This window comes from Corvus kubaryi, unplaced genomic scaffold (assembly GCF_017639235.1).
Source record: "Corvus kubaryi isolate FWS band 111438036 unplaced genomic scaffold, C.kubaryi_AGA036_p1.0 37308, whole genome shotgun sequence".
Lineage (NCBI taxonomy): Eukaryota > Metazoa > Chordata > Aves > Passeriformes > Corvidae > Corvus > Corvus kubaryi.
The window spans coordinates 2,080,483-2,104,543 of NW_024581096.1; the positions used below are offsets into that span (position 1 = coordinate 2,080,483).

General features: G+C 36.4%; 1 protein-coding gene across 9 annotated transcripts in view; it reads right to left on the bottom strand.

Moving 5' to 3' along the window:
- Positions 1-3,138: 3,138 nt before the first annotated feature.
- Positions 3,139-24,061, bottom strand: part of ERBIN (erbb2 interacting protein) — a 119,734-nt gene continuing 98,811 nt past the window's right edge. For 6 of the 9 annotated variants that reach the window (XM_042028229.1, XM_042028225.1, XM_042028222.1 and 3 more), the window contains 8 exons: positions 23,588-23,771; positions 21,299-22,802; positions 13,723-13,866; positions 12,757-12,888; positions 10,808-11,017; positions 9,649-9,741; positions 8,981-9,055; positions 3,139-6,340 (listed from right to left, as the gene is read on the bottom strand). In XM_042028229.1, the coding sequence (XP_041884163.1) occupies positions 6,233-6,340; positions 8,981-9,055; positions 9,649-9,741; positions 10,808-11,017; positions 12,757-12,888; positions 13,723-13,866; positions 21,299-22,802; positions 23,588-23,771 (2,450 nt within the window). In that variant the 3' untranslated portion in view covers positions 3,139-6,232. Of the gene's footprint in view, positions 6,341-8,980; positions 9,056-9,648; positions 9,742-10,807; positions 11,018-12,756; positions 12,889-13,722; positions 13,867-15,305; positions 15,514-21,298; positions 22,803-23,587; positions 23,772-24,061 lie in introns of those variants that run through there. The other 3 variants (XM_042028228.1, XM_042028226.1, XR_006016105.1) reach the window with 2 other exon arrangements.

Here is a 24,061-nt window from a genome sequence, read left to right on the forward strand (position 1 = left end):
TAGCAAATGAGACAATTTTACATTATTCTTTCATTTTTTCCACGACTTAGTATTATGTCAGCCAACTATTTACTAGTAAACCTCAGTTTCTCTGTAGTGAAGCCACAGCTTTCAGCTGAAGTAGTTTTTGGTGGAAACATTCCCAGCAAAACCACCTTCTCCATATTCAAAACAAGTTGTTGATTATTCTATTGTAAGTGGAAATTCTTGCAGATGAAAATCAATCAAATATGCCAAAACATTGATGTTAAGAGCTGTGGCACAATATTTTCAAATCCTGTATTTTAAGTGCATACTTATAATTCAGTAGAAACCTCTTACCCCTTTTTGTTAGTTTTTTGTTGTTCGCTCTTTCTCCAAAGTTTCCTTCATAAATTATCAACATCAGCAGATGAATGAGAATTTCTCTGTAGAGCATCTGGTTCATCTGCTACCAGTTTGTCTATTAGAAGACAGTCCATGAAAGGTTTGTCCCAATCAGTATTTTCACATCTGGCAAACAAGAGTGAATATTCTGCCACAGTTTTTTTCATTACTTTGAACAATACTGAAGCATAAACATTTCAGCCATTTGCAGCATCCAGCCATGCCTCATGAAATGGATGCAGTGCAGAGCTATACTGCCTTTGTGTTATGCAACTGCTAAAACAGATGTTGCAGACTACTGTGATAAGAAGTTGAATTCCTGGTGCTCTAATATTTGGGCCATGCAGAAAAGCTTTGTTACTTCAGCAATGGGACTTTTCATGAGGAACTCTTCTTGGCCATCTCAGGAAACTTACCAGCCTAGTCACATGCTCTCTTGCATGTTCTTAGTGCACCTCTAAAGCTCTTAATCAGTATTGATATAAATATGAGGGGCTGAAAGTGTCCTGGCTTTACAATCTATATGTTACCTGAATCTTTCACAGCTCAGTAATGTTTATCCATACTTGCAAATTACCTTTGATAGGCACAAAATTCTGTGCATAGTATTTCTGATGTAGTTTAAAATACTGAATTTAGTGCTCATTTCATGTTTTCCTTTAGGCCAAGCAGGTGCTACTTTTACCATACTTAATGCTTATCCCCAACACAAAGCAACAGTTCAAATACTTCAAATAGCAGAATTGAAATACAAGTCACATTCTCATAGACAGTATTCAGGAAAAGCAAACATAAGAAGGCAAAGAGCTGGAAATCAGGGAATGCCACAGAGAAGAGGGTCTGAACTGCAAGGAGGTGTCAGGTACAAGCCAAGGGGGGCCACAGGGCTGTGGGCCTGGGGAAGCTCTGGCTTGTAGCGAGTGTGGTCAGCAGTTCTTGACGCAGGGTGCCTGGAGCCTTTGTTGCAGCTGCCCCTGCTTGGAATGGGTGATGCTCCCACCCTTTAGCTGGTGCTAGGAGGAGGCTTGTTGGATCAGAGGGAGTATGTAGGCCCCCCCATGACCTTTCGTGCAGGATCTGTGCTGCTGTTGGAGAGCTGTGCTGCTAAGGAGAAGAATTTTGGAAGTCAGCAACCTTTGCAGCTTGGGGAGAGATAGGACCTCCTCAGACCCTACTGCTTCAAGAGCCTTGGGCCCCACAATGCAGACCTGGGCAGTCTGTCACTAGCAGAACCACATGGGGAACACCAGTAGAAGGCAACAGCTGGAAATTGGTGGCTTCCAGCACTGCATGTAAGGCTCCTACTTGTAGTGCAGTTTTAACAGTGTAACAGAGCTACTGTTTCAAGGCAGTCTCCTAGATGCTGCAATGGAATCTTCTGTACACATTCCAAAATTGAATTTAATCCATGGCAGCAAGGATACCGTACCAAAAAGTACACTTTCTCTCTGAGTAAGTGCCTTCAGGCAGAAAAACAGAAGTTACAGCCAGTATTCTCAGATGCTTGATGAAAAAGCAAACTGTTGAGTTATGAAATAATGTCCAAGTAGGGAGCAGATACAGAAAACCTAAATAACAAGGGGCCCAATACTCCAGGGTCATCAGGGCTGTAACCTCTTACAGTGGGAATCAGTTTTCTGTGTAGAAGAAGTAGAACATAGCAATAGTGGTATATCAAATCCACATATACAAGGAAAAAAAGACTAAACTATTTGTGTTACTGCATTGTTGTGTGATTTCCAAGAAAACTGGATGTAAAGCTGAATTTAGCTCTCCTGTGAAATTGTGTGCCTATCTCTTTAATTTCCTTACCACCTATTTCTTTTTACCCTTGTACACCTCTTCAGAATGCTTTCAGCATACTCTTAATTTTAATCCTACTCATTGACCTAGGCATCCCTCTCTATCTACTTAACTTGCAACTGAAGTCCTCTCTTTGTGACAGAAGCCACTCACTGCCCTATCTGATTTCATTGCAAGACTGGGATGCAGTGGGTCTGGCTGAGGTGGAGCTCATTTCCCCACAGGAGCCCTCACAGTGCTGTGCTTTGCACTGGTGGCTACAGGGGTGTTGATAACACACCACTGTGTGGCTACTGCTGGACAGCACTGGCACAGCACCAGCGCCGTCTCCCCAACATTCTGCCCCCCCATCAGTAGGCTGGGGGTGAGCAAGATCTTGGGAGGGGACACAAATAGGCCAGCTGATCCGAACAGACCAAAGGGGTGTTACATACCATATGATGTCAGCCCAGATAGAAAAGCTAAGAAGAGGATTGAAGGTGAGGCATTTGTTTCTTACGATGTTTGCCTTCCAAAGAAACTGCTACCCGTGCTGATGCCCTGCTTCCCAGAAGTGGCTGGACATCACTTGCTGATAAGAAGTAGAAAATAAAATTATTTATTTTCTCTTTGCTTGTGTGTGCAGAAACTTTCGCTTTAGTAGACTGCCTTATCTCAACCTACAAATTGTTTTCCATCTTATTTTCTCTCCTGTGCACCTGGGGAAGGAGTAGTGATAGAGCAGCTTGGTGAGCACCTGGCATCCAGCCAAGGACAACCCACCACATGGGGTTATTCACAAAAATACTTCTTTGTTGTGAAGAACCCAGTCTTGCAATGAAATCACCTAGAACAGACCCGTGGACACTGAGATGCACAGAGCCAGGAACACAAATATGACTTTACTAATGGATATTGATGGACTACTGAGGTCTACAAAAACTGTTATGGAGAATTTCCTAGTACTTAAATAATTCAATTTCACACAGCTTTAAAGAGCATTAGTTTATTATCTATTCTCCATGTGTTACCTCAGAAACAGTCTTATTATATACAAAAATTTGGAATGTTGAATAAATGCTGATCAATAGAAACATTACATAGCTGTTGACAAGGGAGTATTTCTAAACAAGACCAAAATAATAATGCATGTTTGATTCTGTGTGTTGCTTATTGCTATGTTTGTGTTGATAGAATGCTTTCAAGTATGTACACTTTTTTTTAACTTGCCCAAAAAAGAAATTAAAAAAAAAATATTTACATAATAAATACGTGGGAGACTTCATCTTTTCATTACATCAGTTGAACTGATTCTTTAATGAACTATTAAGAATAGAAAGAATTAACACAGTTTGCATCAATTCATTGCCATGCTGAGTAACTTAGGCTGCTGATGGATTTTATTCTATTCAAAATGTAGTTTACAATGCATTCAAAATGAAAAGTGCCGATATTGTCTCTCCTCCTGTTGAATCCTGGCTGGACTAGTTCAGGAGACATCCTTCTCCCACTCCCCACAAAATCATTTAATCTGACATGTTTACCTTCACACACTGACACTGACAAAACAAACACATTTCAATTCACTGAAAACTCAAACATTTAGTGAGTAAAATCAGCATTATCCATGTTTTATTAGACGATTAATTTGCTAACTGACGGAAGACAAGCTTTGGCCAAGTATTTCCACAAGAAGTACTAAACTTCTTGCTATAAATCTCTACTTATATAGTTCTACCAGCCGAACAGTTTTTGGTAGAATTTTTCTGTGATACATAAATCTGAAAATTAAGTGACACAACAACATTTAAAACTTCTGTTACCATTAAAGCAAAATACAATACAGTATAATTTCTCAGTGATATATTTAAATGTACTGCAAAATGTATACAAAGTCAGTCCAAGATCAGTAAAGAATCAGTTCTGCTTTTTGGACTTTTCCCTTCTCAAAGATACAGGTTTTGTAGAAGACCAAGGTCATTTAGGACTTGTCTGTATGTATCCCCATTAAAAGGCAGTGTGTGATAAAAATAACATGATTAAAAGTAATGAACATGTGATGTGAACATTTTGCATTTTCAATAAAAAAATAGAAACTAAACAACAACTAAACACTGAAGCCTGCCATTATATAGCTATGTTTCTCATTCTTTGAGATTAACAGCACACAGAAAATAAGTGAATTTTATCAAAATACAGCACATTTCTGCTAATTTATCAAAAAAATCATTTTCTATGTAAATATTACTGAAAATCAACTAAAAAGAATTAAAATATACAAAGAGTTGTTAAAGGGTTTCAATTAAAATTATTAGAACTATACACAGTACAATAAGCAATAGTTAACATCTTTGAAAGAAGTGCAATAATATTGGAGTTCACTTATTAAAAAAGTACTGCCTGTTTATTACTGCTAGCTATGTATAATTCCTTTCTCTTCCAGCTCATTGTCCCAAAACTAAAGGAAGCTGGTGTTTTTGCTAGTTTTATTAAAAGCATTTACTTTTTGGGTTGAAAAAAGCACTTATACCTGTCTCAAACTACCAATGTGTACGTAATTAAAAATGAACTGCAATAATTGAATATTGCTCCAATGATAGGCTAATTATTAGCCCTGATTAAAAACAGTTATCGGCCTTCTATGGCACTTTTCCCTGGTCCATAACAACCGTGTATGAATTATCACTGCAGACTATGCAGTCTCTATTCAATTACAAAGGAGAAAGATAAAGTTAATGTTTCTGGTAAACAAAATTAATAGAAGCATAATTGAACCTTTTATACAGTAATAAGGAACAAAGGCAGCCTGTGGTAAATCACTATTACATTAATGTAATTAGAAACCCTTTAATGACTCTGAAGTGTCTAGTTCACATTTAATGTTACCTGTAGGAACAGCCCTTTAAGAAACCTCATTACAAACTGGTGGGTTGTAAGTATACCCTCCCTTTGCTCTCCATCTCAGCACAGCAATTTTCCATCACTGCTCAAAGTTTCACAAACTTGTTTTGGTTACCTAGCTCTATACGTATGGTTTCCTTTTTGATTAACAAGGCAATGCAAAGGCCAAACAAAATCAAGATGTCTTTCGTAACCTTTCCTGCATCATTTGTGTCTGTTTAAATATATATTACAGGCAACAATCTTAAAAACTGGCCATTTCAGTTTCATTTTCCAAATCTGTCAGCTTAAAATGGAGTCTTTTTTATAAAGATAAAATTATCACCATTTCCACAAAATTGGGGATTTCCATAGCAGAGAAAAATCTCTGGGCACAATTCCACAGTACAGTTGAAAAAAATAAATGTATGCAAGAAAACAACTAAACATGAATCACATGTGGCAAATTAATATTCAATGACTACATTAAGAACAAATCCTGTATAATATCACAAATTTGTAGTTACAGTCTTCCTAAAAAAACAACACCGTAAGCTTTTATTGCATTTTCTATTGGTAGACGTACACTCCAGAACTAAACACTTTTTCTTCTCTCCTGATTCCAGATTTAGATAGCAGATAATTGTTTCACCTGACCTTTATTCTGTCCAACCAGCACCACCTTCCATCTACCCATTCATCTATACAATGTGCACATAGCAAAGCCAACACTTCATATCCCCGTTCGTATCTACAGAAGTGGTTCAGCGTAACACATTAATATCTGGTGAATAAAAATAAAGGCAATAAACAGCTACAGGACAGACAGCCCTGCCATCTGTCCATTGGCTACAACTGAGGCTTCACAAAGCCTTGCACAAAGTTTAGTAATGTGTATGAATTATCCAAAAATAAACCTACCATCTGTACAAAAAAACAACACAGGTTTGTTCTTGGAGGAGTGATCCTTAGATTGCTATAATGCTTAAAAACAAGTTTATTCACCATATGCATTTCCAAAATTATTTCCTGTATGTTCTCTACAGTGGTTTTTCCCCCTTTAACCACAAGTTCAGTATTTCCTGTACAAATTTTGATCATAATTCTTTTTGAATTCTTTTAATGTATAAAAATATGCAAAATATTCCGTTTCCCCATAGTCCTTCAATGAATTCTGTTGGTTTATCCCCACAATCCACAGTACTTATGAAGAAACTTCTCGCACAATGATGAGTTCCACTGCATTCTGAAAAGTCTTTAGCAAAGACACTGCTTGTCCATGATCAATATTGATGAAGCTGTATCCATTAGCCTAAGAAGAAATATTTAAAATTGAAAACGACAATCTTGTATTCCGTGTTAGTAAAAGATGTTTCATATTTCATGTAAGTTTATTTAAGCCTTAAAGTTTCTATATGAATGCAGAGAATAAATCACTGCAGATTACTTGAATTTGTACCTGCATGCTACAAAAACCTAAACTACCGCATCACCCTTGGAAGAATACAGCAAATAACCAAAAGAAAATCGAACTTTAAACTATTAACATCAGACATCTAATTCATCAGCCGTAATACAGCCACACCAAATGTACTACCAATTACACATTCTATTTTAAGTATCACAATATTAGAAATGGCTTGCTTCTGTGATAAATTAAACTGTTGAGGCCTATGACAAAAAAATTAATGGCACTGGGAACCATTTTTTTGTGCTAGATCCTGAGATAATCCCCAACTTGAATTTGCCTGTGACTCTAAACAATAATGTTATTCTTGGACAAGTTTGTCTTGGCAAACACAGGCAGGACCAAGTGGCCTACAAAAGACAGGGAAAACATGCCTGTAGCTCAACTTCTCAGAGTGCATTACTGCAAGATCATGCTCAATCTGGTCAGCAAAATGTTGCAGAAGGACAAATTTGTTCATTTAAACTGTTATTTCTTCCCACTGTGGATCTCACCTTTTCCCCTGAGCTACTTATGTGGTGACAGAGAACTGGATGTGCTCTCTGTGCCTTAGCTGAAAGCTGCAGTTCTTATGCCGTCACTGAACACTCGCTGTTGTTACTTGTTATAAAACCAAGGATTCAAATCTTTCTAGAGATGCAGAGAAACATTTATGTAGACTGTTCAGAAAGCAAAAGTGGCAACAACCCTTTCAAATCATAATTTGCACAGAATGTCCTAGCCCTAGTCTTAAGTCTTACCTGCAATTATCTAGTCAGCAGTCATGTAGAATATTTTTATTAGATATACGTATTAGACATGCATTATAGTATGCATGCCTATTGCATGTTTTACAGAGAACACTGCAAAGTCAAGCATAGAAAAGGCATTTTGGAAGTGACGATATTCATTAAAAAAATCCATAGAAATCTGAGTGGCAACAAGACAGAGTGGGACTGTCATTACATCATCACTGGAATTATCACAGATAAAAGGAATGTGCTGTTTTGTAAGAAAAAAATACTCTTAGTTATGAGAAATGAAGTGGCTTTTGATGGTCTAAGCATGCCAATGCAACTTGTCCTTTAGCTCTTTTTCAAACCAAATTCCTTATTAAGCAACAAGCAAAACCCAAGCAGTGCCAACATAAAAAAACTTCATTAAGGAATTTGATGGCTTTTATAAAGACAGGAATAAGCCATTAAAACTGAAGTTACCTTTCAGATATGTTCCACTTTACAAATACATAAAAAATGTGCTAACAGTTTTTTCAAAGGTTTAACATGCTTCCTGCTCCTGTTATGTGTTAGTAACCCTCGGTGCTGGGTTAACACCATCCCCGTATCAGTAAGAGAACTAGGACCTCTCTCACCCCAGTGAGAAGGAACAAGCACAGGATTATTAACTGTGCTCAAGAACAAGCCATCTTTTAGTTGAACAACTTAGTCTCAAATCAGTTTTCATGTGGGCCTTTTGGCTTTATCTTTCAGTTGAAGAATTAGGCTGTTTTCAATCTGGCTTTGTTTTAGAAAACAGTTCACAGGATGTTGTGGTTTAATTGAGATACTAGTGGGAGTGGGGGGTCTGGTTTGGAGCTTTTTGTTTGTTCTGTTTTTAGAAAACTGAAATGCAGCAGAGTCAACTCCCAACATTTTCAGGATATGGTGAATAATTACTTTTAACAAGCTCTGCAATTTAAGGGTAGCTAGCTAGAACAATGTTCAAACATCCCGTTTGCCCATTTTAGTTAAGAAAGTAAGGCACTATGAACCTATTGTTCATTTCCCTGACCGCACCCCAAACAGCTTATGAGCTCATCAGACAACTTCTAAAAAACTTAATCCAGAAAAGGTCTGAATAGGTACAGACTTCCTAGAGAAAGGAACAACACAGCTTGCAGTCCAGAAGCCATGGCTCCTGAAATGCCTGGCTTGGCTGGCCAGGAGCAGATGGGCAGCCAGGAGGTGCATGCTGTGACCAGGCAGACAGCAGCAAGCAAAGGGGCAGCTCTGGCCAGCACTCACACATGTGTGGCCTGCCAGTGGGAGAGAGGCGGCAAAGGCTGGCAGGAGCTGCAGCACGGAGGGGATGTGACAGCAGAGTGCAACTGTGGAGAGTGGCTGCCAGGGCAAGTGCTGGTGTTCAGACAATACAGTGTTCACAACACTGCATGTCAATGACCACAAACGCAGTAATTGAATGATATAGGATAGCCTAATGAAATGCTCATGTTCCATCTCAACTTACATCTTTTGACACTTCTCTTTCGTCTTTAGAAGTGTGAAAAATGGAAAAGTGAATTTGAAAAAATGATCCACCATGCTTCAGTCTGTGTCACTTACTGTCATGTTAGGCGGCAGAAAATGAAAAGCTTCATCCCAGAATATAAGAATAAATCTGGTGAAGATAGGTAATCTATCTAAAAATGAAACATTCTGCTCTTAGGTGCAAACTGAAAACTAACTGGTATATTACATAGGCTAGTTAATTAAGTCATTACAATACCTGAATTATTTTATCCCCTGGCTGTAACAGCTTAGATGCAGGTCCATCTGGCTGCACTCTGGTTACAAATATGCCCTTGAAAAACAGAGGTGGAAACATTTTTACAACTTATTGATGAATAACAGGACAGCATCAAACAGATGTAATCCAAAACAATTTTCAATTTTCCATCCTAAGTAGAAGAGAATGCAATACTATTCTACAGGTCTCTGGCTTTGGAGACTGCCTTCCTTTTCTGATGTTGAATATCCAGCATTGTCTTTAAAGGGTTGCTTAGGCGCAAATTGCAATCCACCTTGGTTTAATTTAGCAGATGTGTATGTCAAGATGAATTATCGACCACCAGAAATACAACTGTAGGCTAAATCACTGTCTCTTTTATAAGAGGATTCCTAATTGTACACTCCATAATTCACTATCTCAAATCTGCTAACTGCTAACTAGAACTGTGCAAGAACCACTCATCTGGAATAATCCTCTATACTGTCATGCAACCACTGTGACCACCTACAACCTTGATTTCCCACATCATTTGTCCAGTTTTCTCCCTTCCAGTCCTGGAGTTTAGTGGTTTGGGAAATATATATACTTTCTTTTCTCCCTTTGCTGAACATGAGAAACACTATTGATCAGAAGGCTTTTAAGAAGTGTTAGTATAAAATACTTACATCATCTTCCGGTCTGAACGGATTTCCTCTACCACCAACTCCTCCTGATATACTAAACCCAAGTTCTGGATCCTTGTCCACTCTCACTCGAATCTAAGTAATTACAACCAAAATTAGACAAACTGGCTGAAACTCTACATTCAAAGCTACTGTAATGGAATTATTACCAAGGAATTCAGGTGAACAAAAGCTTTAAAATGAATAAAAAATTTTAAAAGTCGTTCAAGAGAGTATTATATCTCATAAAATTAATGCAGAACAAGACTGCAATACAACATCATGTATCATTGTAACTTAAGTTTTACTCCAATACCACTATTATTATAATCATAATCCACATGGGCTTTAAATTCAGAGATATTTTGATATTACGTAGGTTACTTTAATGCCCCCAGCAAATATACATGCTCCTGTGAAAGAATCTGTTCTTCCTGGTTTTTTGCTACCTCTAGATAAATTTTGAAAATCAAACATTCCTACTTTCACTACAAGTTCTACATAGCCAACTCTCTGTGCTCTTTCTCTTGCTAGAAGAGTTGAAAAAAATCCTTATTTTACACAGGAAGTGGACATTCTCATTCTAGCACAGAAGGAAAGCTAGTTATCAGGATTTTCTCAAACTCAATATAGAAAGAAGGCTGTTGCAATGAAAGACATTAAATGGTATAAGAATTTCTTATATACAGATCTGTCTATTGTAAATAAAACTGATAATTATTAGGCATGCATCAGATTGCTCACACTTTTTAACGGATTTTTGCTTATGGGTACGCATTTCTGGACTTGCAGGTTTTTTAAGCATGCCAGATGGAAAGCACTGTAAGTTGTAGTGTGACTTTGCATTTTCTTCAGTTACTAGCTAAATAATGAGTTGAGATAAATAAATTTAGTTGAGAAATTAATTTTTAGCTCAGTAAAAAAAGTTTGCAAATTTAAGTTTCTGGTACATTCTGTTAAAATTCTACCATATTTCTCTCAAAACTGGAAGGAATGTGTGATTTGAGGAGTAGAATTGCTCTAAGATAACATCTGCTGGAGATAAATCCCTATATTGTTTCTGTCACCATCTACAGAGAAATGATAATAAATGAAAACAATGTAACAATTCACTGTCTCTGACTGACAGATGTCATATCTGTCAGATAGATTTTACTCTTACCTCTTGCTTTGCCAACTCATGACCTTGTCTTGGAGAGCACTGGGACTGGGTATAGGGAGGTTGGTGGGCAACTTTCAACATCAGATAATCAATTAATTGCTCTCTAGATGGATGCCTTGCAACTGATGATTGAGGAGGGAGATGATGGACTTGGCTGTAGTTTGCCTGAAGTCTCTGAGGCTGGCACATTTGTCCATTTGTTAAAGGCATCTGAAAAAAACATGAATACTCACGGTCATACAGTTTGTAAGCAGCAATCCTCAATTCTTGCTTTATTAATTCAATACTTCTCATATGTGACTGCTCTTATTTTCAGCAACATTACTAAAACTACTCTTCTGGATCATGTACAATTATATCCATTTTGTTTAAAGTTATCAGCTCTGACCTACTGAACAAATACGAAAAACAAAAACTTAATTTGAATGCTAATTTACTAGTACAGATTAGACAGCCTTTGCTTTTAGCACTTGTTTTTTCACTGAGTTTTCCCAAACATTATTTTCTAGCAGTGCAACTGATGGTATTGACACGTGATTGATACCACTACAGTCTGCACTTTCCCTGCATAAAATTCAGAGATTTTGTAACAATTTCCAATAGATCATACAAAAATAAAAATCCCCACCTCCTTGCCCAGCTGGCAGACTACAGTCTCTCCAAGCAGCTTATGGTGACCACTTCACAAGAAAACTCCCTGAGCAAATTTGCATCCAAGCTCAAGATTTTAGTATCAAAATTGCAGTATTTCCAGCAAATATTACTCTATTGTTAACACATATGTAATTGATTTGGTAGGTATGATGATGACAAGTAGCAGTGAGGTCACAAGTGTCAAGACATGCATGCATTCCAACCATGTCACCAGGAATGATGCTGAGGTGGCAGTGTTTCTTTACTGAAACCCCAGAGTTACTGCTGAGCTGTGCAGCTCTGTGTTGAGATGGGCAGCCTTCTTCCCTCCTCACCCATATGCCTCATGCTATTATCCACCCTAATTACTCACTGATTCATCTGTATGATTCCAAAAATGCTACAGGCTTGAGTTACAGATTTTTTCTGCCTGCCATCATTATCCCCTTAGTTATGGAATACAAGGATATTAAAAAACTGTCTCAGTATTACAAATAATGGAAGTGTGCAAATTTCAACTTTCAACCATGCTATGTGAATGGACACATATCAGAATCTGCCCTGTTGTGTTTATGTCAAACTGATTCTGAGAAATGATAATGTGTGTATATAATACATGTTCATATTATTTACAGATCATATCTATTTAGTTTACACAATTTTCCATTGCCTTTTCTGAAAACTTAAAGTATGACAGGAAAACTTTTTTTTGTTGCACTGCCAGAGGTAGAGTTTATATATGCAAAATGTATCCACAGCTATCCAAGTTCCCACTACCCACTGTCTGTAGAAATGCAACTGAAATTACTGAAGGCGTAAGAATAAAATCCACTTCTGCATTGTAATAATTTAGAAGAATCCTTTTAGCTTCATGGTAGTAAGACCCGCCTCCAGAGATGGTGCTTAGAGATGAATACAGAGTGTCTTCTACTAATTCTGGTTTATTATCACAATTTCATCACAGCAGATTTCAAGTTTGTCCATTAAAAGGTTTAATCAGCTTCATATTACTTTCCTGAAATCATCTGCCATATTCCAAATTTCACTTGCAAGTACGTGTTTGGTTGCAAATTTCTTCTTTCAAAGCACCTACTGAAGAAACAAAAGAACTATCTTCCTTCATATAGTCAACTGTTTTGTCTTCCAAAAAGAGGATGCTGTTTCATTTATGCCAGCTTTGAAGCCTGGGTATTACATTTGAAAGAAACCCTAGTTCCAACTGCTATCCCAAGATAAGTTTCTACTACTAATAAAAAATACATCCTTAGGAATAATAGCAAATAATATTCTATCCATGGTGTCATGCAGATAATTACCTGCACAGCTGTTTTCTTCATGCTGTCTGGAGGAATATCTTTGAGACTAAGCGTGGCAGATGAGTAATTCTGCTGTCCCGAAATGAATACTTCATCCTGGCACTGGTCTCCTGGAGCAGATGCCTGGGGATGCTTTAAACAGAATGACATAGTAAAGACAACTGTCTTCATATAATTAAAACTAAAAAATTCTCAAAAGAAGCCCAGGATAAAACATTTTAAGAGTTTTATCTTTCTTTATCTTTTTTGATTAACTAGTACATTATCTATGTAAAAAATCTCACTAACCAAGACACCATACACCCATAAAATATTGATGGACATTTACAAATCTTGCAACTGTAGAGGTGTCTTTTATCAGCAATAAATTAATATGAAAAGCCAACAAATGCTAGGGACTAACTATTCAAGGATCCAAGAAGTCTTGTGTCGACTTTACCCTGCTCACTATGGATGCCATAATATCACTCAAGGTGCTCATTTAAAAACTCATTTCCTCAAATTTTCTGACTATGAATTTTCTTGAATGCCTACAGTATCTAACAGTACAATTTATATAATCAGAATTTGTTTTGGAGGAAGAAGAAGAATAGTAAGATTCTGTTCAAACCTTATCAGCCTAGGTTAAATTCAGAATGCTAATCTCTTGATCACAAAGGTACAATGAAACCAGACAATTTTACCTATGTTCAACCATCTACAAAGCCAGTTAAAGAACTCAATGACATTAAACTTCATGACAGAACTTCATGACATTAAACTGAAAAGCCCTGCAATAAGTTTACGGCATATGAAATGAAGGCAAAATATTTAATGCCTAAAAAAAAATATTCTAGCATATAAATTATATTCTTTTTATTAAAGCAATGTGCATATGTAAAAGGATAACTCTATCAATTTAAGGACCCCCTCAGAGTTTATTCTTTCCCCCTCTATATATTGCAATAGCCTCCTGAAGGTACTCACTCGAACAATGTGCACACCAGAACCTCTTCCGTCTGCAACACTCAAGGCAACACTACCCTGGCTGCCATGCAGATCCCTAGAGCTGCCATAGTGAAAGCTGCTAACTGCAGCATAATTGGAATTAAAGGACCGAGACAGCATGCTCTGAATAAAGAGGGGACAGATTTAACACAGAGATTAGTGCAGCATGCATAAACCACAAGACATGTTATACATGTAATACAAACATATTCCATTGTCATGCAAGATAAAAACCATGCAAGAACAGTACCACTGTGATGTATAAACACAACTCAGTGACCCTATTTACCTTTATTTACTGTAAATCAGCATGCAATCAGTAGTTCACATGCCGAATTACATGTAAATAAAGTCATTGAAATATTCATGTGTCTGAAAAAACAACAAAGGTGTTTATCAAAATTTTCTGGTTTTCATTACATTTGCAACATATCAAATACGTTGTAGGAAGAGAAGCTGGCAGTCAAGTTAAACACCTGTGGAAATCTATCTAATTACCCCTTACTATTTTGTCTCATCCCCCCACACCACTACTAGTAAAGCAAAAATAAAAATTTACACAGAGATTTGAGTGACTGTAATTTCTTGCTATAGCCATGCCGATAAATATCCACAATGCATTCCAGTAACACTTCACTCAAGAATGTGAACAAGCCTCATTTAAAGCAAGAGGCTTGAGAGAAACTGTGACTACCCCTCTGCTACTGCAGGCAATCAAACAGGTAACATGACCTCAAGGACAGATGTGACAGCGGTTTGGGTTTGAGCTTCATTATCTTGCAAACCTGACCCCTGCAATATTGGCAAGGATAACAAAATGAAAGCAAGAGACATTACCATCTTGCCACCATGGTCTTTTGTAGCTGCCAGAACAAAACAAAATGAAAAGACAGCACAAGGGAAGACATAGAAAATCTTCCATGGGCCACCTGATAGATGAAACAAAGTTATCTTGAAAATGTGACGACCTCATGAAAAAATACTATTGTACAAAAGATACACCACAAAGCATCAAAACCCAGCAAATTCAAAGTTGTTTTCTCTAAAGCTTTTAATTTTTCCAAGTTAAAGAAAGAAATGCTCAAAATGGGTATAATTTGACTAAGATACTGTAACAATTCTTAAATGAATAAATATATTTTGACATTTGCCTGTTGACTATGTATACTAATCTGATTTTGAAAATAGTCCTTAGGCAAACATCTGGTCTTTTGTCCTAGCTTCACCTTGTGAAACTGAAACTAGTTTAATAATAAAAGACATATGCCTCTGCATACTCATATTCCCCGGATGGTCTGGTAGCCCAGTCATTGGAAACTCCCTTGGAGAAACAGCATTTACTGACAATACTTGTTTTATCTTGGCCAAAGCTCTTGGATAACCTCTGTCTCAATGACATAGTGAGCATTCTTCATGTTTCTCTTTTACACCTTTCACTGTTCTCTAGTCAATGGATTTTTCAAGCTTCCAGACAAGTCTGCAGATGTTTTCCCTTTCCTGGGAGGGGAAGACTGTTCTTAGCATTTAAATCTACATTCACTAGATATTCAGTCTGAGCTTACCACTCCTCTAAGTTTCAGGCCAAACACCCAGGAGAAAATACCAAAGCCAATTTTCCTTAGCTTCTTAGTGCCTCAAACCATCTTCTCACTACTCTTCTCATAAGAGTGTCTATAATTAACCAGGTGGTGGTCTTCCCCCACAGCTACAGGGAACTCCCTGAAGTCTCCTTACAGGAATCTCTCAGAGGCTCCTGTACGTCTTCATTCTCTGTAAGTGGCAAAAAGACTAATAAAAATAGAAGGAATGCATGGTGGGACTAAAAAGTTACCTCTTCAAAGTGTCTCTAGCAGACCATCTTACTATAAAAACCCCAAGATCCACTGGATTCATTCTTCTTAGAACGAAACAGATGGTCAATACATAGTGACAATCTATGTGACAAAAGACATGTGACAATCCAGATTAGGATTGGAAACCTAAGATCTGCAATAGAGAGGGAGAACTTTCCTAAAATTTACAGAGGTATGAACTTGTACATCAGAAACTGAGATTTCAGTTAAGGGAATTTCAAGGTGACTACATAATCTGGGAAGTATGAACTTTCAAGGGTTTATAAAACCTTCTCTCTTGGAAGAGACTCTTACCTAAAGTACAAAAAATGATTGTGCAGTTGATATAGGGAAGAGTTGAGAACACTGCAAACACGGTTACTCTCCTTTCCTACCTGAGCACAGCACCTCAACGCTAAATTAGAAGAAACCCAGAAGCTGTACTAACAGTACAAAATAGACACTATTTAAAATTACATGGGCTTGTAAGAAAGTTTTAGTTTAACAGAAGAAGAGATTCCTAGGGACAAAACAAGAGTATTTGTCCTCTACCTATTTTTAGTTGGGATGAGAGAAACTGATGCATTTGGAGTGTGAACAGCATCCCTATTAATTTTGTTTCTCAACACGAGAACGATGAAGGTTGTACATTTCCTACAAAAATTCCTGAAGACTGCTGTACCAGAGAAGACATTTTCTGAAATCTGAATATGCAGATGCCATTAACCCCCCTGATTTTTACTCCAAATTATTAAAAATTGAATATGGAATAAATACATGATCTAAACTTCAGACTAAATACGATGGTTAATTCTAAGTACCAACTCCATTAGTCACCTGGTTTGATACAGTGTCTTAAGGCATAATGGCCTGCAAAATAATAATTCAAATATTTGAGGCTTGAGAAGTATTATTTCAGTTACTCTGAACTGATACACACTACGAAATATACACGTCCTGTTTCAGTACATTTTTGTGAAAGCTACATTTACTAGAAATCAGTTATTCAGCCATCAATAGTCCATATCAGAAACTACAATACGTCACGAGAAAATGGCTGTGTACAAAGTAATAATAGGTATGTTCATCATAATCATCCTCATTTGTAGTCAAAATGAGCCTCTAATGGAATCAGTTTAGATGCAGGCAGCTAGTAGCATAATTCTGGGGCTTACTTTGTATTTTTTTAAATGATAAAAGCCAGAACGTATTCTCCATTTTGCAGCTTATGAAAAAATTAACATTTCAGACTCCAAAAGGGCATGTTTTGGGAATTGCAATGCCTTCATGCATTAATTTAGGTGCAAGAAAAGAAATAGTGTAATTTATTTAGGAGAATCTATATGGAATAATATTGCAATTTTAAGACTGGTTGGAATCCATCATGACAATCCATGAAATTTTGGCTTAGAAAAAGAACTAATAATTTCAGTATCTGCAGGGAACAGGACTCTACATTCTATCTATCTTGAAATAGCCTTAACTGGTAACTTAACTGCTAAGCCTTAGTCTTATTTATTTGTTTATGTAACATTACCTAGAATCAACTGTAAGGTAAAGGTGGACATAAGTTATCCTTTGAGACAATATTAAGTGTCTAGAAATCCCTTCAGTTTTCATTCCCACCATCCAGAGAATAGACATAACAGACTCTTCCTACTGAAGAGTTACATATGGAAAAACTACATATAATTTTAATTCTACTATCAGAAAATGTTTGCAGATTGAGAACTTTTGCTGTTTACATATCAAATGCACGAGAATTTTATTCCTTTTAAAGTGTGGTGTTTTGACTTCTGAACTCCACAAAATATCATTATAACACACTGATGGCTCAGTTGTCCATTCAAAAAGGAGAAAAAAAGGTAAATGTAACTAAAATAAAAATTTAAAACTAACAACTACTAAATAGATAATACTCCTGTAATTTATCAGATATGTAAATATGTTAAAATATTCTTCAGGCTTTGATCTTATAAACACTTAAGCATTTAATTTTATGTATGACCCACTGAAGTCACTGTCCTTGACACACTGAAGCAAGTTTAACTAGGGAAAAAATCTGAGGCCATATCAATTAAAATATTTTTGCATGTTAGGTATGCAGCATAAAAAAAACTGTTGAAGAAAAACTTCCAAACTTTGATTAAAACTGGAATTCTGTATTAGTACTGAAACAACTAGACATTTTTCTTTTAATAAGGCACCGTACACTGACAACTCTGAAGAAAAAAAAGAAGGAATTAACCTACGATCCCTCCTCTGAAAGCTCTGCATTTTAGATAAATAGTAGATAAAGTAGATAAAAAACAGAGAACTTAATTTCATATTAAATTAGAATTGAAAGCAAACACACACCTAATGAACGCCCACAAACAAAAATTTTTCTTGATCCACAACAAAAAAAGGAAAATATACGTATGCAAGGGAAGGAGAATCAGGCTCAGTAACTAATTTTGTATACTCAGCAAGGTCATGTAATAGATATTTACATGTAACTGTTGCAAATATTTCTTACTGCAATTTATGAAAGAGTAATTCCTCTACCACACATTAAAATGTGTGACACTAGTGTTTTTACACAGGCGGTATTTTAGTTTTAATTCCTAAATAAAAGCCAACAGGAATACTGTAGGAGTCTATTGTAACATACCTCGTAGTAAAATGGGCAAGTCACACTCAAAAAGGAAAATATGCTGAAAAATATTATTGTTTTTAAAACTTGCTGTGCACTTCATTTTTGAGGTTGGGGGTGGGGCAGAATTGACTACATGCTTTCCAACATCTTATGTATACAACCACTAGAGAGCAGTTTGACATATAAATAAGCTCCTGTATCCCCCAATAAAATATGCTTTGCATCAGGTAAGAAAATTGTTTCTTCTCATATATGCAGGACTTCTATTTACAAATGGTCTCATGAACTATTTTCAGCTTCATTCACCCAGATGGATAATTTTAGTTATTCTCTACATTTCACAGAAACACAGAATGTTCTGAGTTCGAAGGGATCCATAAGGATCATCAAGTCCAACTCTTAAGTGAATGGCCTATACCACGACCCTTACAGCTTATTAAAGGTATTACAAATGCTGGCTATTTAGCTGGAACCATTGTTAAATCATTTTTGCTAGACTTAAAACTATTCTGTATCTCTGCTCATGAAAATAAACTCTTAGAAGTTTTTTCCCACCTATATCAGGTAAAAATGGCTAATAAATAAGGAACTAGCTTCTCCAATGTGTCCAGCAAGCAGACACCACTGGACAAATTTAAGTGGGTTCACTCCTCCCTCTCTCCTCAGTTACTAAATGTTAAAAAACCACATTCAACATGAGCTTAGGAAAAGGAAAAAAAATCCAACCAAACAAAACAACAACCAACAAAAGCAATCCCCAAAAGCCCACTACCCCCTACTTCCTAATAAGCACAGGATAGAAATTATAAACATGATTAAATTGAATAACGGGGGAGTCCCACCAAAAGTAATACTATTAACCTATACTGGTCAAGAAAATAGGTACTTCATATTCATCAAAATGCCTAATTTTGTATACATGTTTTTTTCAGTATTGTATCTTAAGATTTAAAAAAATGAAATGCCATTTCAAATCCATGCAAAGCTTTGTCGAAGTAGTTTCCTATAAATGTCCTTAAACAAGCTCTGTAGTTGAACTTGTTCCTTAAATGAGTTCTGTTAATAACTGGATTTGTTTTTCAGACTTCAAAACGTTTCAGAAGTCTGCTTTATAGATAAAGCACTCTCACCACTTGGCTAATTTTTAATTACAAACAGAAATATCGAAGGCATTATTTAAAAAGAACTAAGAAATACTCGGTTATATCCTAGAATTTCCACATTATCATATTTGCCAGCTGCCATAAAGGATTGTATCTACATGTTTCACAGTTCAGATTTTCCTTTTTAAGTCAGTTATATCCTAGAGAATATAAAGTAGACAATAATATACATGTTCACTTTTAAACCCACAAGTGAGTCTCAGATTAATAAGTACAAGTTACTTTAAAACACTTCAAGGCCAGAACAAAAAAACCCATACAAAACAGACTTAAAAGATCTGTTAAACTAAATGCACAGCTAAAATCAGTCTAGTAGGGAAAATTAAAGTTTACCTATAAAGCATAATGAAAAGTATTGTCAGATACAAATGGAATCAGGTCAGGCAGTTGATGACATTTAAGTAAAGGTGACTACACTGCTGCAGACCCAAAGAGGTATCACTGCTGCATTAAACAGCACTCCTAACATGCCAAAGAGCAAGCTACAAACAAACTGCATTAGACGCACACTGAAGTTTTGCTTCCCCCTGTACTCAGGGATTGCTGGTATTTTTGCTTCTCTTGTAATTTCATGTAAGATTTGATATATCCATCCAGGAGAATGGAAAATGAGGGAATGCCCATTTTATTAGAGTTGGAACATGATGAGATTAGTGACCCTTTTGTGGGACAAAGGGTCTCCACATGACAGCACAGTACTACCCCAAGAAACTTCCTGTTCCAGGTGACCACCTGGATCAGAAGAATATGTACAGCTTTTGTGCAGGTTTCTTTAAAAAATGAAACCCAGCCCTTTCTGTCACCAGAATTTATGCAACTTGAAAAAAAACAAACCAAAACCCCCCAAAAAACAAAAAGCAATCCCATCCCTCCAAATACTGGGATTTCTAAAGAAAAATCATTATTAAAAGTAATTTTTCCAACCATCTCCAATTAAATTTCTCTAGCTATCATAGATATTCAAATATTTAGCATAATAATTACAAAGCAAACTATGTTCTTAGAAAAGAAACTAAAAAACAGAATCCATCTAGCTGGCATAATCAAACTGTCATTTGGATGCTTTACTCAATTCCCTTCCAAAGAAGCATGCTCTGGCTAATGACATTCTAGCCATTTTTAGTGATGATATTTTCAACTGGGTTAGCTGGACAGTAGAGATTACACTCTTCCAGGCGCTACTCAAATTCTTTGAAGATATGTAATTGTTCAGCTCTACATATCAGCTCAAATTTTTGATGGCATTTATAGTACATAAAGAATGCTGTTCATCATCTCTACTTATATCAAAACCTACTGTGATTTTTCTGAAATGAACAAGATTTTTAAGTGTTCTCATCTCACAGCAATAAATATTCATTCAACAATCTGTCAGATACCCAACTTCAAAAGATAACTGGCTTGGAGGCAAATACATGATAATTATGGCTTTTGAATTCTTCAGCAACTAAAGCTGCAGGCCTATACTGCCAAATAGATTTTACTGATTTTCTTTTTTCTTGTTCCTAAAGAGAAGAAATAGGGTGAAAAAAAGGCAGAACAGAAAGATGAAGTGTCAGGGAGTATTTTAGTATATTGTGAACACAATGCTACAATAAAAATTACCTAACTTAAAAGAGCTGGCCTTGCAGTCTAGGAGGTCTGTATGACATTATTTCATGTATTCAAAAGAAATTTGGCTAAACTGGCAAGTATGATGTAAAAACAACAGTGTTTTTTTTTTCTTTGGGGGAAAAGTACATTTACAGTCTACGATCTGAGTGTTTCTCAGATATTCATCACAAACACATTTATCTTTTTTAAAGCAGGATCAAAATTTGATTTTCACTAGTAATTAAAAGCTGTTCAAAACAGAGTATTTATCTTATTCCATATCTAGGTAACAGAAAAGTAGAAAAAAACCCCAGAATTATTGGTTTTACCTTTTCTAGCTTTTTAGCCTCAATATGTCGAAGCACCTGTTCCCTCCAGTCATGAGGGACTTTAGTTTTTCCTGCAGGGTCTAGCAACGAGTGCTCAGAGTTAACCCTTGGGTTTGCTCTCTTTGAGGGGCTAGTCCGTGAGTAATTGAAGTCACTGACTGACATAGTTCTCTCCGGTATTTCGCTCACCGACGGCCGCGCACTCTGTGGTCGGGTCACGCTTGGACCATCAATGCTGTATGTCCGGGCAGAGAGAGGCCTCTGCTGTCCCGGCATTACTGCTGGAGCTCTTCCCATTGAATGCAAATCTCTGTATGTTAAGTAGTCCCCTTCAGGCACTTGGGTCCGCCTTGAAGGGCCACTATCCCCGATATTTATGGAAGCTGTAGAAGATACACTGCTCTGCCTTTGAAGAGTGTGCCTGGTTGCTCCTGGTGGAACGGCCCACAGATCTGTGTGTCTCCCAGCCATCCGCTGATGAGTGCTGTACACAGCACTGGCCCGGACATTGTTATGATTGGAGAAATTCATGTTGCCAGAATGCTTTACATAGCTGGGAGTTTCTGTACTGTCAGACCTAAGCAGACGTGAAGGAGGTAAACTGCCTTGTTCTACTTGGGTGTTTTGTTTCTGGGGCCACAAGGCATCTTTTGCTGCTGCACTGCTGCTGTACTGAATATTGTATTGGGGAGCACAGAGCATCTGTGCACCACCTGTCACTGATCCTCTCACTACATTAGCACCTTCAGGATTGTGATTTGAGTCAAACTTGAACACCGTTTTTGTAGAAGATACTAAATCAGATGATGACGACGACCCAGGAAAAACCTGCAAAGGCTGATCATAGAGAAGAGTAGCAGATTTACTTCGGACTATGTTTTTTCCATCTGCAGTATCAGATCCTGATTTTACTGCTGAGTTTAGCTGTTGAGATCCATTCTCATTTACACTATCATAGATTTTCAGCCCACCGCTGTCCATACTTGTGATGCTGTGAGATTTCATCACAGGACCACTTCTCTGTGGTGACAAATCTTCAGTGCTTCTAGAAACAGACAGCTCAGCAGAATCCCCATCAACTGTAGTGCTTTTTGGTAGTTTGTCTTTACTGGGAGACGGTACTGTTTCCTCAGGATGTCCATTTACTTTATTTATATGATATTTATTTCCATTTTCCAAGTGCTGACTTTCTTCTTTTGTGTTATTATTCAAAAAGCCCATTACTGAAACCATTTTCTGTGTTTCTAACTTTTCTACAGGAACTGGCACTGCCTCTTCACTAACCAGTTTATTGATATTCATGTTTATTTGGTCTAATTTGTGAGACTCCTCCATAGGAGTGCTTAGATCAACACCTTTTCCTATCAGGCCTAATCTTTCTTCAATGCTTAATTCATATTCAGACAAATTTGTAACCTTCTCTTGCATATTTAGTTTTTCTTCTACTGTTATACTCAATTCTCCTCCATTTTGCAAAAGATTATTCAAATTTTCATCTTCTCGCCTGGAGGAAAAAAAGATGGCTCTTAAAAGAAATTCTCATAAGCATGAACATGTTTCTCTAAGAATCATTTTAGAAGAAAATTAACATTAATATGCAGCCATGCTATGCATGCAATACAAGACAAAGAATCAGATTTATGATTTGCTGTCTTATATTGAAGAAATATGTTATATAGAGGGCTCATTTGGGCAACATTTTTGCATCCTGTGATTTCAGAAGTTTGTCTAAATTCAACAAGAATAATTTAAAACAGTTCAAAATAGTCAAGAAGTAAAAAGTGACAATAGTTTAAGGTTTTTTTATTAACTTTCTTTCAGTTTCCATTTTGGACAATTGTCTTGTTTGCATTGGCAGTTTTTATGAAAAATGGCACTTTTTAACTAAAAGCTCTAGAAGAGTAATTCCATTCTTTGTAGGTTTTTAAGAACCTTTAATAGTCATGCTGATTTTCAAACTGATTTTCAAAATTAGCAAATAAAACCACAGACCTTTAAAATGGTATACTGATATATTTTTTAGGGATAAAAACTTAAAAAGATAAAATTATTACCCCCTATTAAGAGAAATGGGAACCATGTATTGTATACTGATGTTAGTCTCTGCAAGTTTTTTTTACTAGAACCTTATTGACCTTAAGAGAACATTATTAACCTTACTATAAAACATTAAAATTTTCAAAAATAAAAGAACAATAAATGAATGAATTAGAGGAATGAACACAATATAAAATATTAAGTAACATTTTTCCATTGTATTTGCTTAGTCATTCACAGTATCTTACAAACCTGATTTTGGATAAAACAGTAGCATGTGTTTCTTTGTCAGGAGAACAGAAAGAAATATCTTGGCTACTGTCAGTATTCAAGGAAACAGAATCTGACATTCGAGAAGGAGAGGAACAGTTGCTGTTATTCTGATTACTATTGTGGGTAGCTTCATCTGATAAGGAATCAGTGTCTTTTGAATCATCTGAAATAAAAATTTGCCAATTCAGTTAGATACACAGATCTTATCAATAGCTATTTCATATGTATATGTATAGTATTTAGAAATTGTCTCTTGTTCTTCAGTAATTCTTACTACCAGAAACTAAAATGTAAGCTAACACCTTTGCAAAGTTCACTTAAACTTACAAAATACTGTTGGAAATCATTCCTATTTTAAAAAATATCTGGCCTAATGTAAACAGACTTTATCTGTTAATTAAATCCAAGTTCTTGCTTTATTCCCATTTTCCTTGTCATACACTGGTGCTACAT